The 22299-nt window shown below is 31.9% G+C and overlaps 3 protein-coding genes across 5 annotated transcripts; 2 read left to right on the forward strand and 1 right to left on the reverse strand.

Annotated features, from left to right (window-relative positions):
* Nucleotides 1-5432: 5432 nt before the first annotated feature.
* On the forward strand, nt 5433-9792 carry LOC123710901 (ras-related protein Rab-8A). 2 transcript variants are annotated; one of them, XM_045663199.1, is made up of 6 exons: nt 5433-5497; nt 5601-5776; nt 7028-7227; nt 7649-7741; nt 7901-8014; nt 8260-9792. In XM_045663199.1, exons 2-6 carry the CDS (start codon nt 5653-5655, stop codon nt 8341-8343), a joined length of 615 nt encoding a protein of 204 aa, XP_045519155.1. In that variant the 5' UTR covers nt 5433-5497; nt 5601-5652; the 3' UTR covers nt 8344-9792. The 2 variants fall into 2 exon arrangements, with proteins under 2 accessions (XP_045519155.1, XP_045519156.1); XM_045663200.1 differs by lacking the exon at nt 5433-5497 and having other exon boundaries at nt 5586-5776.
* Nucleotides 9793-9808: 16 nt separating this feature from the next.
* On the reverse strand, nt 9809-14058 carry LOC123710900. Of its 2 annotated transcripts, XM_045663198.1 has the most exons (6): nt 13883-14058; nt 13508-13699; nt 12935-13073; nt 12362-12497; nt 11462-11619; nt 9809-10273 (listed from the first exon to the last, which is right to left on the reverse strand). In XM_045663198.1, the coding sequence occupies exons 1-5, from the start codon at nt 14018-14020 to the stop codon at nt 11466-11468; spliced, it is 759 nt and encodes a 252-aa protein (XP_045519154.1). In that variant the 5' UTR covers nt 14021-14058; the 3' UTR covers nt 9809-10273; nt 11462-11465. The 2 variants fall into 2 exon arrangements, with proteins under 2 accessions (XP_045519154.1, XP_045519153.1); XM_045663197.1 differs by lacking the exon at nt 9809-10273 and having other exon boundaries at nt 11343-11619.
* Nucleotides 14059-17733: 3675 nt separating this feature from the next.
* Nucleotides 17734-21148, forward strand: LOC123710600 (odorant receptor 13a-like). Its single transcript, XM_045662615.1, has 6 exons — nt 17734-18251; nt 18930-19029; nt 19856-19951; nt 20482-20580; nt 20975-21034; nt 21104-21148. The coding sequence occupies exons 1-6, from the start codon at nt 17734-17736 to the stop codon at nt 21146-21148; spliced, it is 918 nt and encodes a 305-aa protein (XP_045518571.1).
* Nucleotides 21149-22299: the final 1151 nt, after the last annotated feature.

Below are 22299 nucleotides of genomic sequence, written 5' to 3' on the forward strand. Positions count from 1 at the left end.
TTCTACAAGAAAACGTGAAACTACGAAAACTACGACCGCTAAATAAGTTTCACTTCAATAAAATATCATATAACGTTTAAAAAGATTTCTTTTGAATTTCATTATTAAATATTAAGACTATTCCGTATATTGTAATTCCATTGGGTTTTAAAGGCAAATAATACATAAATAATTCTGATTCTCATTTTTAGTGCGAGTGATCTGCCTGTGGACCTGAAGGATTAGTCAAAAGTTGGTATACCACCATACACTAAGCAATAGGCATAGTATCAATATTCTTATAAAACATCTATGTATATTTTCTACAGTAATCGCACAGTAACAATTTTATACTACGTAAGGCATTTATGTCATACTAAAGGTGATTGTCATATGCAAATAGGTTGTAGAGGGGGAGTGTCAAAGCTAGCCTTTGTAAAGAAAACTTCCGCTTAACGTGTGTCGATGATGCTTCAACGGTAATTCGCTATTGAAATTGTCAATAGACGTCCCTAGCGACCAATAACTGCATGTATGGATACTAGAAGAGCCCTTTTTTCATTAAATAATAATGGAGTCGCTAGCGACTCGCTTTGAAATATAACGCTATACGGCCTCAGAATAAATTTGTTTCTTTTATAACTGAGTGAGTCAGTGAGTGGTCTTCCGTGTGATGATGTTTAGAGACGACAATGTGATTTCACCCATACATGCATTATAGAAAATGTACTAATGAGTTAAGTACTAAATTCCAGAACGAAATTTCAAAAGTTTTATTATATAACGTTTTGTAGGATTTCAAAGATTGGCGGTGTTTAATTTAAAAAAAAACAGGTTTGATTTCCGCCAATATGAATAATAGCTTCTAATCGAATTAAAATGTTCACATACACTTTTTGTAGGCCTTTACTCTAGAAACTGCAAATTTCATTTACCTAAAAGTATAGAGTAGGTATGTTCAGTGTTTATATATTAGTATAAGTTTCTGAATATAAATATATTACTTATACAAACCAATGGTAAATGAGCCATATCCAGTAAGTGTCCGCTTTGTCACTTCTATAATGCAACTCATGGGTTCACTACTCTCTCCGCATTACCTCTGACTAGCCTTTGGCCCTAATAGTGGTGATCACAGGAACGGAGGTACCTTGGCGAATTCATATTGCACAAGGACCAACGCTGTACTGAACGCATTTTTATAAAACGATTTTATTATTCTACTAGCTGACCCGGCAATGTATATAATTTATATAGGAAACATTTTTATAGTTCAATAAAAATAACCTATCTACTATAATTAAAAATAGGAGTTGATCGTAGAGGAGTTGTATGTATTTTTGTATGTTGTATCATAAAAAAGTAAAAACAAAATGTTTTGTCTGAAAAAAAAAATATAAAAAAAAAATTGGGGGACACCCCTGATCACTTAGGGGTTTGAAATATAGATAGTAGCCGATTCTCAGACTTACTGAAAATGCATAAAAAATTTCATAAGAATCCGTCGAGCCGTTTCGGAAGAGTATGGGAACGAACGAGAATTTTATATATATAAAGATATAAATCATTATGCCATGCAATCATATTATCAATATATAGTGCGTAACTTGTTGTAGCTGCAAGTCTTCTAAGTACTTAAAATTTCCTGATAAATATTTTTTTTTTTGGAGATTTATTTTATATTTAATAGATTTCGTTCTATCATGTATCGATTGGTGTAAAAATAGTTTTTTTCGAACATTAGTCTTTTCAATTCCCGGGAGGATTATTTCAAATAAGTTAATATTTCTTTTAAGCAAGAAAATTATTTTATCAGTATTAAAAACGAATACGTTTCAATAATTAAAATAAATTCACGTTAATAAATGTAAGGGTAACAGAGTCGAGACATTAGACAGAGTATTACAAATATGTCAAAAACGTATTGGTTTTGACATATTTGTATTACTTGTCATTTTCGTATTTTGACAGTATATAGATTGTAGTACATTGTCATTTACTTCTATGTAAATATTAACTGTTAAAGATTTTCCCATACATGCCATATCAAGAACTTGCCTTAAGCCTGAAATAAAAACAATATGATAAAGATTTTTTTTATTTTTATATAAATTGAATATCTAGATTAATGAATTTAAAATATTGATTCTTAATTCATTCAATTCCTCTTCTATTATTAGAGGCGCTATAATCTAAATCTCTTTCGAAATATATTTCAAGAACTTGCATTTTAATTTTACTATAAACCCACGTACATGCACTGCTTGACAATAAAAAAGGTATGGTAAACCATTATGTAAAATGTATGAAGAAATTTTTAAAAAGTATATTCAAGGCCATATGTTAATGCCGGATCTGTTTAATTGCAAATAACTATAAAATGTTTATAGCCACACAGCTAAATACTGGTAGTCGTAACAATAATAAAAATACCGGATTAAGAGCAATTTCGTACATTGAGTGGTGGACGACAAAACGGCGCCGGCGCCGGCAAAATTGACATTTACATGGGACCTTGCGCGAAGCAATTTGCGAACAATACACTTGCGCGTGTCACACATTCCCGGAACCCGATCCTCGAACCCGGAGTGACCTCTACTTAAACGACCTCCGAGACATTCGAGCCACTCTCCATTAATAAAAGTAAAAATCCAAGGCACAGATTACAACTATCACGCATTCAATTGTCTTCTGTATTCTGTTTTCACACAGTGTACGTAAGGCGTATTTTAACATTCAATACTATGAATATTATCGTCATATTTGCAAATGACATTGACTTCAGTATAATAAAGGTGTTGCCCACTATTTATTATTTATATGAGACCATTGTAGATAACACTTTAATCTAAAATCTAAAAGTTACTTCATGTTGAAAATTACATAATTGTTTTATCTACTGCAATGAAGACTGAATACTTTTACAACAACAATTGTTGTTGCGCTAGACAAGAATAATATTAGAATACGCCTAGGCAAATTATCTTATTATTAAAATAAATCATCTAACATATGCAGTCTGCAGTAAACATTGATTAATGAGATACTAGCGAAGAAAGTATTTGCCGTATTATGCGCTTACGAACTGGAATTTTGTTAAGATATTGCTTAACTAGTAGTTCCCAAAGTACGTCACTGTTAGGTAACTATCAGCCGGATCTGCGGGCTCATTAAGCGAAAAAAAGATCATATCGCAAACAATAGAGCACTCGGCGACCGAAAGTGATAGTCTAATAGATATTAAAGCGAGCGATGACGATAGAGAAATGGTCACAAAATGTCCAGTCATTCCCTCCACACGCCTACAAACTCGAATGATGATCACTTTATAACAGTAATTAAGGAAGCGTGGTGTAAAAATAATTTTACGTAAATATCATTTACACATGATGCAGAGATGTATAGTTAAACAATATGAGCAGCGTAAAATAAATAATAAAATGTAATACACCTGTTATTGCAATAACAGTACAACAAAACAGAGAAGCACAAACTATGAATGGCAAACACGCCGGTGTCAAAATTGTAGCTATTTACAATACATCATGTAGAGGCAGTGGCTGCGTCGTTCTGGTTTGCGGTTCTTTGACAAATGAACCTGTACAAGACGCTGAGAATGTAATGTATAGTGACTTAGCGGCTACTGTACGACCCGGAACGCACCTCACGTATTTTAGTTACGACGATCTCGGTAGGCAATTTCTGTAGAAATATTGCAAGAGTTTTCAAGTTATTTGGAAGACAATAATATTTCACATTTGTTTTGAACAGGTGTTATTTTGCGTTAAACACCAACGTAAATGAACACTCTTCGTCTAATCGAGGTACTATAACACTAGTAATTAACCGTAATACTTTGTGGATATTGTATTTAATAAGGCGAATTATCAAAAATCTAGAAAAAATACATATTAATTTATATTATGTTTTAAATTTCTATCTTTTCGAATCCTATAGGGATACAAAAACATCTGAAATATTTTATTATTATAATATAATTAAATAAATGGGAATTACTTATTATGTACACAAGTTTTTCGAGTACATTTTTGTAATATACCCGAGCAAAAGAAATTGCATTATAGAAATTTCACATATAAAAATAATACTAATAGGTCATGAAACATTATATTTAATTGTAATCCAAAGCTCCAATGTATTTCAATACTTTGGAAGTATTAAAATAACAAGAGAGACTATAAATGCTTCACCCGCCCACTTTGAATTAATTATTTAGCCTCTTGAATTACAAATATAATCTGAACCTTGAAAATTGAAAATAGAAGAAAAGTAAACAAAGAACTTGATAGGCGATCAGTTGTAGTCATACAAACACATTTACATACTACAGCGGCTGGTACAAGCTATTCAAGATAAATCGCGAGATATGAAAGGGTTTTAAGCGAAATAAATGGAACTGTTAATACAGGTACACCCACGGAACTCGGAAGGATAAAACCTTTCAACTGTGGACAGCCTCCAATTACTATATACTACATGAATTTTTAATCTAGTTGGTCACGATACCCTGGCTTCGCATCACGTAAAAAATATATTCAGTTCAATAGAACCGGCATAACAATAGTAGATGAAATTGGTTACCTACTGAACCTGTAAATACTGCCTATAAAGATATAAACGAGGGAGGCGTCCAACATTTATCACAAGTGTAGTTTCGCGACACAGCACAACATGCTTTAGAGGCTTGTGAGATTGGATCTGTCGGTTCCCATGATAGTGAAAGCTAAGGTGGAGGCTGAAACGACAGCGCATGGAACACTTTCAAAGCGTTGTATGCCGTCGTAAACCTTAAAGAGAACGCGGTGATGGTTCGGGAGTGTAATCCAAAAGCCAACCCTCAAATAAGGCTTGAAGGACTAGCGACGCGATAATGCACGTACTCCACGGTACACGACCTTTGTATCGGATTAGGCAACTCGGAAACTGGGCTCGCAGTAGCGCTGCACTCTTTTGACGGGAACATGGATTAAGGGAAACAATAACAGTGGCTCTCGATTATAGCGAGGAGATGGAGCTGTTAGGTTTTAGTTCATTAGGTCCATTGCACCTCAAGGTTCGACCACTTCGTCACTTAAAAAAACTGCGGGTGTCCGTAAATAGATTTCCCAACAATGAAAAAAAACTATAAACTTTGGCCCATATTCTAGGACGTCAGGAGATGTCTAATTATTTTTTCTTTTTGGACTTTGACAATGCTCAAGCGGAGATTGCAACTTGAGGTATCTTTTGCAATACGGGCCTTGAAAGAATATTATTTGAATCTTTATTCCATTATAAAATATTCAACCTGCTGATATATTCAAATTATTTTACATTGTTTCAGAAATACCTTCAAAAACTTCTACTAGTGTTTAAAAGTTAGTGTTTTTTTCTATACATGTACTTAAATATATTCGTCCTAAATGTATGAAAAATGAAAATGTACAATAGTCTATTTATACGAAGTACATGGAACGTATACGAGATTATTTGTCTCAAAAGAATAACATAATGCAAGGTAAATAACGGGTAGGCAATCGGTACGTACTTGTTGCAATACGGAGTTCACCTAAAACCGCACATGCGCTCTGGCCTTCATTGATTTTTCTTACTTTTGACAGTTCATCCGATGTTTTGGGCAACCACCCGCGTTCACTCAACGTAAACAAAAAGATGGCTTTAGATTTCTCTGCAACGTACAAATTGCTTGTTTTGGGCGATTCAAATGTCGGTAAAACGTGTATTGTGCATAGATATTGTGACGAAAGATATTACGATATTTATATATCAACAATAGGTGAGTAAATTTACTTCATACAGTTTATTACCCTTTGTGAGTCAGGTGATGTTAGGACTTAAGAAAATAAGGAATATTGCGGATATTGTAAGAACAATAAGCTATGACGTAGAACAATACCATTTACGATTTTAATTTTGATTTATCGAATTTCCGGGGTGTTTTATACGTCAGTATACAGTTTTATGCCAATGCTAAAGTAGCGACCAATTCTATTTTTACGAAATGTATACAAGGTAAATTATACCTATGTTGTTACTAGACTTGGTGTTAAGAATATTAAAAAAAAAACTATGATTTGAATAAATACTGTGGCTAAGTAAAAAATAGATAACAAAAATTTTCCGTCCTCTGGTTGTAGTTGGTCGTAATTGTAATAAAAAGTATACAGAGGTAATTTTAATTATGCAGACGAGACGACCTATAAACTTTATGACTAATTTCTGTTCATAAAACGAATGCAAAAGATTCCGAACGTTGGTGTAGGTCCAGAATTCATTTATGCTGATGAGTAAAAAATGTTTCGATTCATTCAATTTAGTACAGGTATTTGATATACTCAAATTTATATTTAATTTATTAGTTGCTGTAACGTTTTGAAAATTTAATCTTAAAGAAATTTTTTCGATCCAAATATATGATGATACAAAATAGAATACTCTTCGCACCAGAATAATGATTCAGCGCAGTGTTAGTCTAGTCGTAACTCAACTCGATTCTCGACAGAGGTCATTCATTTCAATCCCGGTTGCACCAATTTATTGTTCTTTGTATGTGCGCAAATAACATTTTCTCGTAAGGAGATTGAAAACATCGTAAAAAAGTTGGCAAGTCTTATATCCAACAATCGCGGCGAACAGACACAGAAGGCTGATCACCTATATATCTATTTAAAAAATGCTGTGAAATAAAAATCTGCTTGTTATTCCCACGAGAATTTAAGTGCTACTACTACTGCTGATAGAGGACAAATCTGTGTTTTTTATTTGTTTTATTATTAATTAATTAAGAAGTCATGTGAAACTTGGAGTAACGGTTGCAGCTCGTTGTAAACATTTTGTAAAACAAAAAACTTGGCGATTAAAGAGTCGCGGAGAGTTTATTGCCCGTTCTTCTAGTCCATTATATGCCTTTGATTTGAGAACTGGCAGTAAATGTAAAATTAGAAGCATTTAGCATTAAATATGTATTTATTTATTGACGTCCTTGATTTTGAATTTGAATTTATACTTTGTAAAAATTACATTACAGGGATAGACTTCAAGCAAAAAATAATTAACCTGGATGGAGTGCCAATTAAACTTCAAATATGGGATACAGCTGGCCAGGAGAGATTCCGGACCCTCACTACAGCCTACTACCGAGGCGCGATGGGAATTATTCTTATGTACGATATTACAAATCTGGAATCTTTCAACCATTTGTCTTATTGGCTAAGAAATATACAAGAAGTAGGTATATGAATATTTATGTTAAGTATTATACAAAACGCAAATTATGTTAACGGATATTAAAATTGATAAAAAAGTATCAACGTAGAAAAAAATATTTTGTAAATACAATAACGTGACGTATATAATAAATTTAATTATATATTTAAAACCGACATTTAACAAATATATATACCAGCGATATAGATATATTATATATATTGATAGTTGGTTTATATTTTACCTAAAACTAAAACAGGAAAGGCCATCCTTATGATGCTGTGTAGAATTGGACAATTTATTTACAGAAGGACCGCAAATGAGCTTGCAGGGTCGGCCGATAAAGGCCGCAGCCCTCAGACACGAAAGAGAAGATTGTGTTGCCCCCCTTGGTTATATCTTTAATTTACGCACTGGTTAACATTTTGTATTACTCTTTCAGTACGCTTCTCCTGATGTTATCAAAGTTCTAGTTGGAAATAAATCTGACGTCCATGAAAACAATAGAGCTGTACCAAAAGAAAGAGGCCAAAAGGTATAATATTTTCTTTATTTAACTGGAATGTGAAACTGTGTACCTAACACAACATCAAAAATCATTTATTCATATAGGTAACACAATGTTCATAAGAACGTCAAAAAAAAAACAACATACCTATATACCGTTAACCTTTTACCTTCAAATACTTTACAGATTGCAGATGACTTCGATATGCCATTTTTTGAAGTTTCATGCAAGAATAATATAAACATCGAAGAAGCTTTCCTTACATTAGCAAGAAAAATAAGGGAATACAGAGAATCTAAGGTAATCTTATTTAAATAAACTATTCCTTAACAACTATTTACCGTTTACACGAATCATTTGACGTGATTTGATAAAATGCTTTGATAGCATGTGCCATGAGTCTTCCTAGATACAATTTTAGAACGTGTATCTTCAGTTAACAGTACACAAAAATATTTCTTTAGTACTTTTGTTACGCAGTACAAAAGCGTCCAAGAGAGAAATGGACCAGCATTTAAGATGATTGACGTAATATATAATTCCAGGCGGATGCTTTCGAGTTAAAAGAGAGAGAGAACGTTATCAAACCTTCTGAATCCCAGACAGACGTATCCAAGTGCAGTTGTTAGTCTCATAGTACATAACGGCTTGAGGCAACGTCGATTACTGGTGGAAGATTTTTACAGCAACAAAAATTTTGCTTTGGTAGTTATATGATAATGATAAGGGATACTATTCAGTGGACTTTCACGTATGTGATATTAAAAGCTTGCAGTGCAGAGTTTAGAACATTTGCCATATGTTGCAGACTAAAACTAATATGTTTTTCAAAAGTCCTTTCCCTTCTCAATATAATAACGTCTGAAATTTCTAGATATTAGATTAATTTGTTCTAGAAATCTATTCCAATTACTACAACTACGTAATTACGGCCCGAGGTTTCCTACAATGTAACTAGATTTAAAATCAATCCAGCATTTAATTAAGAATTCAACCTAGTTTGTGTTATCGAACTTAAAATATAATTATTATTACGGTTTACTATATATTAATAACGGCCTGTAAGCAATGAAACGTTATCTTAATAAGCGATAAAATATACGAATCTTTATAGCAATATTGCTAATCAGTGTTTTGCCTCTTTGGAATAAGTAGGCTTTGGCATAACTAAATTAAATTCGGCGAAAACAACAAAATTTTTGTTATAATTATTTAAATAGAAAAGTATTAGTATATTACTAGTCAATGAAAAATTTTGTAGAAAATTTGTGTAGCTCTCAAAATTACAAATAAGATTGGTAATTAATATAGTCTGAAATTAGCTGACTAAAATAGTCAATTTTCTTCTACCTGATTAGGGACAATCTCAATTATTAATCAACGTCTCCTAACAGGCTGTTTACCTTAAAGCAGCTTCTCTAATCATCGTATAGGACGCATACGGAATGAATAAACAAATCTCACTCACAAGATCCCATGTACCAATTTTTTTAAATATAGCCTTAGATTATAACTTTAAAGACTGAAGGTAAGATTCAGAATCAAGACTTAACGTCACGTTTGACAAAACCCTACGTGAAAAATTCATTGAATTGTGACGTCGTTAGTTTCGTTTCTGAATCTCGTCCTCACCTTTGGGCTTAGGCATATGTAAACTGCCTATGCATTGCTCACACAGAATAGAATTTTAAATGAGTTCCAAAATTAAAATTTGTTTGGAATATCTATTTATAGCATAGTAAAGGAAATAGTGAGATACCGATTCATCAATTGTCTAGAACGAATTTAAAATTTAATTCTGTAGATTAAAGCACTTTTTACGAATTTAAAATTTGTAGTGGCATCTATTGAAATTGTATAATCAAAAACATTTTATAGACTTTGGTTGAAATCTTTTGTTCAAGGTATTGTTGATATTTTTAAATCTTTGTAAGACTCTTTGTTTGAAGTGTGTCGGATCTAAAAACTGTTTTATGGGTTGCGGTGAAGAATTTATCATAACTTCATTTCTCATACAAACAATCGTTAGTGCCAATTTTTTAAAATACTTTCTCAAGAAAACAACTCGGTCTTGGTCTGTAACCATTTATAATATAATATTGATACACCTTATATGAATGACGATTACAATCACTACTCAGTACTTGTTATAAATTTCATTTTCACCTAGAACACAGAGCGAATCTAGTTTTCGTGCCATAGCTTATAAATTAACAACGTCAAAGTCAAAACCTGTGATGTATAATATCAATGTCAGATAATAGTAATGCCGTTACTCCGATTTATATAAATTCAAAAATTTTGCACGCGTTGTATCCGATAAAACAGTTTTGTTATGTTAAAGATAACATTTAGATTAACAGGATAATGTTATACATTTTAATTCCAGCACAACTGGATCATTATCATCAATTTATGTCAAATAAATTTTTATTACGTCTTTGCTTTATTGACAATTCATTGGGACTAGTAACTAAGCTACGTTTTTGACATACGGAAGCCATTCTCAGCGCTAAGAAGACTAGTAGAATTTACTCTGGACTTAGTCTGGACTCTATCCTGAAATTTAAATAATTATTTCCTCATCCCCATTTCCCGTGTGATTTTAATATAATACCTTAGCAATTGTCTAAATTGTCTAAAATGCTATGTTATATTAATCATGAATTAGGGAGCGTTCTAGTATTACGTAACGAAATTTGGGAGGGGGGGAGAGTGGTGTTGTCCTCTTGTAAAACGTTACGATACGGGGCGGAGATTAATTACTGGTTATTGTTAATATTATTTTCCACTTTCCAGTAATTTACACCACTAATGGTACGTTTTAGGTATAAAGAGTCACTGGGGGTGGTCACGAAACGTTTTACCATTGGATACAGAAACGTTACGGCGAGTTTCATGGGGGGGTGGGGGAAGGGTCAAGAATCTCCTAAAATTGCGTGACGTAATATTTGAACGCTCCCTTATGAGCAGTAAATTCAAACCTTTTTCAAATGTCTAGTTCATTTCTGTGAGTGATATGGACAATAAAGCCAATCAAATGGTACATATGTCGCAGGCAACTAGGTTAATATGCCGTTCAATTAACAGCCTAGCCTTTAACTAAACAGCGCTGTTTAACTAGCGGCCTGAAAGATATGCAACCGTAGACTTTGTAACATTTAATAAACTGGCTGGCCAATGCTTAGGCCATTCGTACGATAGAGTGACCATGAGTCAGAAATAAAAAAGATGAAACATCTGACATAAAACATATCTCTTTAAAAATTCAATTGCTTTAGTTTGTCATCATAATTCATATTATTATTGTCACTATACTCTTCCATTGTAGTTGTTGTTTTTCATTAAATTTCGGAAAACACCATAAAAGTTTGGGTGTGCCGACGCCATATTGACAGTTTGAAGTTTCGTTTCGAATTTGAGAGTGGCAGAAAGTGGAACTAAATTTAAATTAACAGTCAACAGGCTAGGCAAGTAATGAAACGTCATCGATCCAACTCATTAGCCTAACTGTTTGATTAACTGGCTGAACATCTTTCAGGCCGTTAAATAAACGGGTAGGCTGGTAGTTGAACGGCTGAATCAGCTAGTTGGCTGCGACATATATACCACAAGAAAATTTCACTAATATATGCATAAATAATTTAATAAATAAAATTATTTCCCAATAAGATTTATCTTAACCCCATAGATGCAAGATTTAATTTTACATAGATGATTATTAGACGTCGTCTCTGCTTCAATTACCCCATCATAAATTAAGTTTTCTTTTTCTTTTTTTGACTGTTGATATGTCATGTGGCTCCATTTTAATATTATCTTGATTCAATTCCATAACTTCTGTTTTCACCTCTACTAGTGTGTCCTGTGATGCGGGTTCCATTTTGACATATGTATCTTGTTTTCTGTAAATATATTTAAAAAATATCATTTGTCATAAAGTTCAATAAAATTAAACAGTATAATGAATATAGCATGTCAAATTGCAAAACTCTATTTTTAGAAGCCGGATAAAAGTATCAATTGACTAAATGTTATTATTAAGAAATATCACTCACATTAGGTCTTTTATCTGATTTTAATGGCAACAGGCAGGTGTTTGAATTTACAGTAATAAGAATGTAATACTTCTAAATCAGTGTAGGAGTTATATTGAATTTAACAAAATAATTTTTTCATGTTTCCTGTTCCCTACATAAAGGGAGAATTCAAGTTTTATGTAATGTACGCTCTAAAACCCCCCCCCCCCCCCCCCAAACCAAGTAAAACGTTAGGTGACATCATAAATATTCCTATCGTTATATGAGACCAGAACAGTCATTACATAAGACTTCAACATTCCGTTATTCAAGATAAAGCAATTCCTCTAGTATTAGTAACTGTTGGCATACAAAAGTCTCATTGAAACCAGTTAAAAAAATCTGACTGAGAAATGTTTGTTCTATACCTGTTTCAGACACAGAAGATCACATACTTGTTAAGGAAAAGAAATGATGCAAATTCAGGCCTTAAAATGAATAATATGTATAAATTGTATCTCTACTGGTGTCTATCTTATTTTAAAGTTTTGTCCGTTAAAATTAATATAATCTTAATTATTTATTTAAACTGACAAAACTTTAAAGATTAAAAAAAATAATAGCTTACATGATTGGTTCTTCAGGTATATCAACTGACTTTTCTAATAAATTCTCTAGTATACTTATGGAACCAAAATTGTTTTCATATAATGTATGTTTCTCCATATGTGCCACATCATTGTATGTTTTAGTTTTTAAATACCCTGAAAATATTAAATAAAACTTAGTCCATATTCTAAACATGTTTGGTCTTCTAATAAATACAATTGGTTGTCTGGTTGATTTTGAGAAAGTAATATTTAGTGAATTAACTTGTGTTAGACTGAATTTTGAAATATAAGACGGATGTTGAATTAGAATTTGATACTGAGATAAATAATTTAATAGCAAGGAGTACTCTTTCAATTAGCTTAAGCTCTTCAGTTCGGTTAAAAGACTAGACTAGAATTATTTTGGTATTACCTAGGAGCATAAATATAGGGCTTAAATGCTTGAGGGATAGGAGGGAAAAAAGGAATGTTTATTCATATTTAAGTGACAAATCTCTTCATATTTTACAAGTTAAAATCTTAGTTCAGACACTAGTCTGGTCTTTTTATAATGGCAACCATGTTTGGGTACAGGCAAAACAAATACTAACTTAAACAAATGTCTCCTGCTTCAGCCTTGTATTCCTCTATTTCCTTATCTTTGCTTTGCAACAAAAGGCGTAACTCTTTTTCACTGCAGTGAAGATCTTGAATTGTTTTCAATAATGGTTTTGTCACCTTTTGAAAGAACTGAAATATTTATTTAATACATGAGGATATTTTAGTTACAGTGTAACTTATGTACATACATATCATGGATTAAGAGTTATAGTTACTGGCAAATAAGTTGACTAGTATCTTTGATTCTGTTGGGTAACAATTATACAAACACAATACCTGGCCAACTTACTTGCTAACTAATGGATACATATAGACAAGTCATTTCATTATTGTGCTTTCTATATTAATATGAAGTATCCAAGATATTACATTAGTTTTATTTTATTTAATTAACTAAAGATCTGCAATATGTGAAGCCTATGTGTACCTAGACTATGTTGTGTGAGTCTAGTATTTCTAGACTAATCTATTAGCAATACAGCACAGCAAAAGACAAAGGTCATTATGATAATAAAAACTAAATAAAACTGTCAGTAATTCCTACATAGAAACTGAATACTTACAAGTTCAAGGGACCCCAATTTTAGTATCATTGCTAATTTCAGAGGATAACCAAATGATTTACTTAATGATATTCTTAACTTCTCACCAACTTCTGAAACATCTACACTTTTTAAACTCTCTGGATGTGATAGCATGTCTATCCCATTTGTAATCAATTCATTAGTTTCAATTTTTAGGATGCGATTGCTCTCCTGAAAAAATAAAAAAATATATATTAATACAAGGAAAGGTATATGAATAATAAAATAGACAAAAAAAGTTATATTTCGAGTTTATTGAGCGCTTTTTAATCTTATTAACCAGCCATCATGGTAAGACTTTGAAGAGACATAATATTATAAGTTATATATATGTTAAGTAACGTTTTAATTTACCTTGAGGCAAGATGTAAATTCTTCTGTAGTTAACTGTATAGTCCATATTTTCACATAATCTGAAATACTTATATTATAATTGTCCTCTTGTGTAAATAATATATAATAAAATAAAGAGTTCTGCAGTTTCTTCCACATTTTATAAAATTAAATTATTGAATTCATTGCAAAATCAGTCTTGATAAAAAAAATGTAAATACTATTAAAGGATGATGAGAAAGCTGTCTAATATGCTAACTGTCATTGACAATATCTTAGGTGACATTATACATTTTACAATTGGCTTTATAGCAAGTTATGGACAGGCTTAAGTATTTCGACCGTACCGGTCTTGTGTTTTACTTTTTAATTTATGCTATTGTACATGTAGTCCACTATTAAAAAATGTAAATAATTGTTTCCATATTTACCGACAGCTGTTTTAGTTGATATTTAAAAATCTTTGTCTTGTTCTGACAATATTTAAGATCTAGGTTTATTAAGTAAATTTGTTGCGCTTCTAAACAAGATTGCTATGCTTACATTAATACAAACCTCAGCGGTTTTCTAATGTAACATATTGTGATTATATTAAAGGTATGGAAGAGGGCATCCAGCGTAGAAAACCAGCTTGATCAGTCCAGGGCAGCTCTTTTAACTTCACTCCACGTCATTCTAGTTTCCTTTGCTTCTGCAATGCTGCTTCATTGCCTGGTTTATTTGGGACGTTTCTTTTTTCCATCAGGTTTCCAGCCGAGAATTCCAGTTGCTTGACAGTGTGCCTAGGATCCCTCCGGAGCTTATGGCCCATCCACTTTCGGCTTTTATAATTCTGTCAATTGGCACCTCATAACCAGAATATACTAAGGATTTGATGAAGGCAGCGATTCACGAAGACCTGACCTTGTTGCCTGGTGCCCTTTGTAACTTATTTTTTCTTGTATGTTTGGATTTTTTTTTTGGAACATTTATGTTTACCTAAATTGTCATACATTTTAGATAAAAGAATTTGTAACATATACCGTAGATTTAGTACTATGTATGATGTTGTTAACTAAAATTGAAAATAATTAAATTAAATGTATATGTATATTAATCATTTTGTACTATAAAAAAACATTTTCTAAAATTACTCTAATTTAACGGACAGTTCTCAAATCAAGGGCGTAGAACGGACAAAAAGAGTTGGAAGAAATCTCTTCAACACTCCTTATAATCACTTTTACAATTATTTAAAAAGTACATAAATTTTAAACTTTTTAGTTGGGGGTAGTCCCATAGAAATGAGTAACTCAGCTCTTTATACTTTGATCTCTCTGTGGCATTATAAATCTATCTGTGCTTAATAAACACGCAAGATAGGCATTGTCCTGTGTTAAGTTTAAGCAGCCAAGAAATTTAAATGTTATAATTATTAATAGCCTGATTATAACTAAATCGTTATTGTTGAGTAATTATTAATGACGCGAAATTACCTGAAAGAGGAATTCCCTTTGATAATACCATGAGAATATTTTATAATATTATAATGATAAAGCCTGCGGCGTTAGCTTACGACGTAATAAAAACTAAAGTGTAATAATCACATTAAGTTACAATTACATATCTAATTTCACAAAAGTTTGAATGTAGGAACGATATGGTAATAAAATACAGAGTGAGTTCGAAATCTCGAATATCAGAATCACGTACTGAATGAAGTAATCAAAATTATAATTTTATACCTATACATGGAAGTCCTGTAAAATGTTCCTAAACTTTGCGGTGCGCAGTGCAAGCATTTGTTTAATTTATGACATTTCTTCTTGGGAAAGAAAGTTTTGGTGCCTACCTTTTGTTCTGCAATAAACGCATCATGAGCATCGTTTGATCAGCCACGCAGGTGATTCATTTTATGTGCTAGATATTATCGAAATATATTTAGACTAATATTTTAAAGAGGAAAGATTTTTCCGTTTGTATTGTAACGTAGAAACTCCAAAACTACTGAAACAATTTCAGATCCTAAAAGTCAAAGTAAAAGTATTTCTGAGTGTTATTGACAAAATAAGCCTTACCTTAACCTTTGCTACTTATGATTGTTTAAACCTATAGCCGTTAGATGCTCTGTTTAGGCTGCTAGTATACTTATTAATTGTATTAAAAATATATGTTTATTCCAAAATTACAATAAATATTGAGGCAACTGGCATTGTTTACCACAGCCGAAGATTTACTTAACATCTATGGCTTACGTGCTCCTATTTAAAATAATCTTCAATTTTAATCAGCCTGTATATGAAGTTAATTTTCGCTTTTATATAAAACATTTGAGACATTTTAACCGTTGTCCAGAAGTGCCCTATCACATCGTAAAAGAAGTAGAAAAGTAATTAATAATTATGGTTATAAACATCCCAGAATATTATAGAAAATATAAGAGTTTCCCTGAAACTTATAAATTTACCACATTTTCGATGACAACCTCTTTCGTTTACCCAAATTCCAAATATATTAAACACCGTTTATTTGGTTTTGGTAAGAAATGTATATTTATTGTATTGTATTAATCTTAATATTAGTTTGTTACCTCTTAAATATGTTTCATACGAAGTAACGCGATGAAACCCCATCGGATTCCTAATCATTTATCATCTTTATATGTATGTAAGAGTCGGGCACAGACTATTACCGTTGTGCTGATGTATATCATCTGTGTGTGCAGATGATACACGTCGATTTTGAGGTAAAATACCTGGGGGACTTGAAAGTTTCTTCGCGATATTCTCCGATAGATATATGTTCTAGTCGGTCGAGAAGTAAGCTCTTACTGAATTAGGGAAATAAGAAAATATCCATTGCTACAGAGCTAAGGTTTGGATTACCAAGCGTTAAAATCTGTAAGCAATTAAAAAAAATCCAAGTTACAGCAATACTGAGATTAATTTAAACTGAATCTTTAAGGAATTCTAAAATCTTTTCCAAGTTACAGCAATAATGAGGTTGTCATTGGAATCTTAACTTTTAAATAATTTATTAGTCATTTTGATTAAAATAGGTAAATATGGGTTTGTTAAAGTTATTTCTTTTTCAGGATTAATCACATTAACAACGCTACCTTTGGTAATATTCATCAATATAGATCTCGTTAGATATGCCATGGATGGAAACATAGTAGAATTTATTCAGCAAACTAACCTACTCGGACCGTTTCTCGCCATTCTTTTTAAGGTATTGTATTTTAAAACCGTACTAACATCTTAAAGTCAGGTCATTACGTTTCTCTTTTATTTTAACCTTCTTGTAAGCTTTGGCTACTTTAATTATACCAATATTGGTTTTTCAGACATCGAATTATCCATATAAATTATATATTTACACTGTCAAACGTGAAAATTTATATGTTAAAGGATAAAAATGAATTCATGTTTTCGTTAATATTTTAAGTAATTAAAAGGTGTACAATAAAAAAACAGCGGAAATCATAATTATATTCAAGAGTTTTGTTAATATTTTCCACCACGCTCTTGAACATAATAATGGAAAATTAGTATTCTTTCATATGCTACCAGAGTAATTGTTGTAAACTTGAATTTAAAGAAATCATAAAAAACTCTTTTAAAAAATCTTTGTATAGTTTTTTTAAAAGTAAAGTAGCGCCGTCGACTTTGGCATGCAAATTGAGTCTAAAGCATTCCGGTTACCTCTCGATGTTTTCCTTCTCCGTACGAGCGAGTACTAAATGCGTCTGTAACGTTATTTAATGCACAGCCGGAGTTCGAACCTCAGGGATTAGAATCGCACGGTCGAGCCACTAGGCCAAAACTACCTCTATCTAATAAATATTTTTTGTTTCTGTTCGGTGAATTAAATTTATAAAAATCAATTAACAGATGCTGATTCAATGTTACTGCAACCAGCATGCCTTTGCATTAATAAACGAAATCAACCGCGACTACGCTCTGTATAATGACATGTCTGCCCCGTATCAGGCGATCGCGGACGAAAGCATCAAAAACAACTTGACTTACACCGAGAGAGGATGGTTCATTACAGTAGCATTAGTCGTGTTAGTTTTTCCAGCTATGGCCCTTGCTAGAAATATGTACTATGAGTTTCAAGGTGTCAATCGAAAGTTTATGGTACACGAAGTAAGAATACCTTTTGTGGCGGACGATGACAGATATAAATCGCCACTGTACGAACTTATGTTTTTGTATATGGTCTATTTCTGCTTCATTTACCTGGTCGGATTTTCCGGCTATGACTCATTTTATGGCTTATCCACTAACCATGCATGTTTGAAAATGAAAATCTATTGCAAAATGTTCGAAGAAGCTGTGAAAGCAGACGTCAATGAAGTACAATCAAGAATTGCTGAAGTTATTAAAGAGCAAAACAGACTTTACAGGTAATCTTGGGTTCCAAATTATATTAAAAAAAAACTTATTCCAAAGGCTTTGTTAAAATTAAGGGAAGGTTTTTCGAGTAAATTATAATGAAATAGAAACTAGATATAGAATAGATAATTTTATTGCTTTTGGCGGTTAGATTCCTGGGGGAAACAGTAATTTATTCAGAAAGTCAACATCGGATTCGTTTCGATTTGCATCGGCACGGTTAGTACTTACACAAGAAGTAACTAAACCTTAATATCATTGTATATACCATACATTGTTCTTTCTATCCTGGTCATGATCCTTTTAGGCCTTGACATTACTTTGACTAAGTATTTATACTGAAGTACTAACTTGTTACGGGAGGGTAAACCACTTCGTTACGTAACGCGTTACAACGCCAGTCTATCTAGCTCTAACCCGCCCTCTCTATAATCGGTGTTTAGTGTGCGCTAGACATTTTCTGTTGAAAATGAGCATCTACCCTCAATCTGTCACAGTAATTAAAAGTGATTATAAAAATAAATTTAAACATTTTATTAATAAATCCCCTATCGTAATATTATCATATACATAAAATTTAAGTAATAAGCTTTTCTCAACTTAAGCAATTTCGATATTAAATAGTTCAACTTAGATTAGTTTAAGTTATCACTTCTGTCGGGCGTTCCATGTTTTTGTTCTGTTTTTAGGTTCGTCGATATCATACAAAACACTTTTAGTATTTGGCTTGGTTTGATATTGCTGGCTACGATGATACAACTGTGTAATATCATGTATATATTAATTGATGTAACGTATCCAATGTTTTTATTTTATTAGAATTACAAGACCAATTATTAAATTATATATTAAGTGTTTCACGATGCAATGCCTTCTTTTCGTTCTTGATTAGTGCTATAACAGCGGACATTATTAAGTCCTTTTGGATGCGAGCCATCGGACAGTGTAGACATTTATTGCCTCTTGTATATAGCATTTTCTCATAACAGAAAATAATAATTAAAATTACACATTATTATAATATGTAATTTTGATTGAGGTCTTTACCTCAATCGTCGGTAGATTAATAAACTTAAAAACATCTGAACAGATTCATGCAATTTTCAATACGTCGCTAGCAAAAATATAATTATAATTGATATTAATATAATGATATAAGTATATGTATGCATATACTTACCTTTGTCAAATAGGAGAAACACTTTCGACCAAAATTTGATGTCATACGCCATATGGATTTTTTTTCTGATATCTCTAATATTAAACCTTTTACGTAATTAATTAATAATACCTATTTAACGTAAATATGAGCAATTTAAAACTTGGCTGCCATTAAGATCACCTGATAGAGAGAACCTCTACAATCTATGGCTAGATTGACTGCGATGATTTGTTACTCAAAAATGTTGAGGAAGGTTCTATTTGCCTCTAACCTAGAGGGATCCTCCCTTGACAAGTCTAACCACTACCTGGCCGACCCAAAGGACAGTATTTATAATGTTATCGCAGTGATTGTAGATTTCCTAGGAATAATTATCCATAGTTGACTCATTCGAATTTGGATCACATTGCAATTTGCGGTTATGATTTACTGTTTTTTATACTTTAATTTCAGGGTGCAGGTTTTGATTTAAAATACTTAATTTTTAGTATTGGTAGTACCTTACATATTTTCCTTCCTTGTCTATATTCAGCTAAATTGAAAGATATGGTAAGTACATCACTTTAAATACCTAAGTAGTCAGCGATTTTGATTACAATAAATGTATAAATGAAATTTTAGAACTGTGCTATATAGGTATAATCGATATCTAAGATAAAAACTTTTCTCTTCAACCATAATAGTAACAATCTTTCAAGTAAGTTTTGGTATTTATAGGCCATTATTATTTTGTTTTGGGAGAGATGCTAAAAGGGTTATAGGCCATTATCATTTTGTTTTGGGAGAGGTTTTATTTGCGCAAATGCATTTTTTACGCTGTTTATAAATGTTATGTTGCTTTCTGAAAGTTTACTGGTGAACAAACAAGTTGGCAAACGAAAGACAAACATGTGCCACCCTTTTTTTGTCTATTTCGCTTATAGTTTTAGTCTATGTACTTGTAAACTACAAAGTATAGGAGTTAATAAATACTACTACTAAGCCTCTGAAGCTTCAAAAGTGCTAATATTGTATATGCAACACTGGTGATTTGTTACACTTTGGAAGTAAGACAGGGAAATGTAAATTGTTGAATTCAGTCCTTAGAAACAGCGACATTGATATATTGTGGTGGCTGGGAGCAGATACACCGGCCAGAAATACGGCGAATGGTACAATTCATAATCGCCAGGTCGCAGGTATATATTAAATACTAGAATATTTCTAAACCTCTATAATTCTTTGATTTATAATTTAAATTTGGAATGTTGATAAGAACCCAGGATATCGAATTCGAATATTATGTAATAATATTGCTTTTTGAGAGACATTACTGTCAATCAAACTGCACAATCCCCGCGCGGACAAAATAAAATAAAAATGTACATACATATAAAATTAGTAACGAATTATACAAAAATATATACAGCTAATTAAAAAAATAAGTTTAAAATTTATAATGAGTTCTAAATTTAAATTTAGAAATTGTATTGGTCGGTTTTTCTGTTTTACTGCTTTAGTTATTGTTTTATGAATAATTAATGAATATGTTTATATATATTATTAAGAATTAATAATAATTATATTTTACAGGTACACGTGCAGATAACAGCTTTCAATGTAAAAGTGTTTGATATGGAATTGTTTGTATCAGTAAGTTTGGTTTTAAACAATAGGTTACTTAACATAATGCAAGTGAAAGTGATACATAATTTTTTTCAGATATTACAAGCTTCGTATTCGGTATACACACTACTACGGTCATAAAATTAATTAAAATTAAAATTTTTTTTTTTTAGAATATTATTTAAACTATATAGTAGATAGGTTCCTTTAGATCGCACAGATACATCTTTTTAATATGTGTTTAAAATGTTAAAGGTAGATATTTATGTTTATTTTTTATTGCTTCACTTACTGAGTGAAGGGAAATAAAACTGTCTTACTTTTCACTTTGATTTTAAATCTAATTCGTCTGTTTTAAGAATAGTACTCATCTCATATCAATGCCTAAGTACAAATTGTCAGAAAAAGACAGGAGTAATTATGTTTTTTCTAACAGCGGGCAAACGGGCAGGTGGCTCACCTGATAGTAAGTGATACAGCTTATCCACACTTTCAATACCAGGAGTCGAGAGTGCGCCCTTTAAAGAGTTTAATTTAATTAAAATAGAGCTATAAGCTCTCTCTAACAATAACGTACGACTCTGTAGTATTCCGTAATAAGACACAAATAAGCTTTCATGTCAAGTACTGCGATGGGAAGGCTGATTTCCGTTTTCAAATGCGGAAACATTGCCTATGTAGCTCGTACCGCTCGTACTAGAATTGATTATGGCCCGACGCCAGTGTACGGAAAACTCACTTCGAGACATTTACACAAATTTCTGTTCAAGTCGATCTCGAATTTTCCGGGTAAGTAATTGAAAGGCCATTTATGCGTCGTTCATTCGGCAAAGTGACTGAGAAATACCATGAGCAATGAAATCCTAAGTGAATTTTGAAATTTGCACCTTTATATGAAGAATATAGTTCCAATTTTAAACTTTATATAAAATATTTGGTTTTCCTCGAATGACGTGCATATTACTTCTTTGATGTTTTTTTTTGGATAATTTTACCTCAGCCATCGTGCGTTTAAGATGAGAATTGTATCTAATTACATATAAATAACATTAGTAATTCATATTTATAGTCCCACAGTCCATAGACATGAAGCGAAAATATTTAATATCTATTCCATTCATTTTATAAACGGATATCCAGAAACACATTAACACTACTTTGTACGTAAGCCAATAAGTTACTTAATCTACCACAAATATGTTAGTTAAAATTATGCAATTTTTTTCAATTATTAACAGACTAAAATATCTTAAGATTAGACATAAACAGTTTCAATCCAACATTTACATTAG

The sequence above is a fragment of the Pieris brassicae genome, chromosome 6, assembly GCF_905147105.1.
Source record: "Pieris brassicae chromosome 6, ilPieBrab1.1, whole genome shotgun sequence".
Taxonomy (NCBI): domain Eukaryota; kingdom Metazoa; phylum Arthropoda; class Insecta; order Lepidoptera; family Pieridae; genus Pieris; species Pieris brassicae.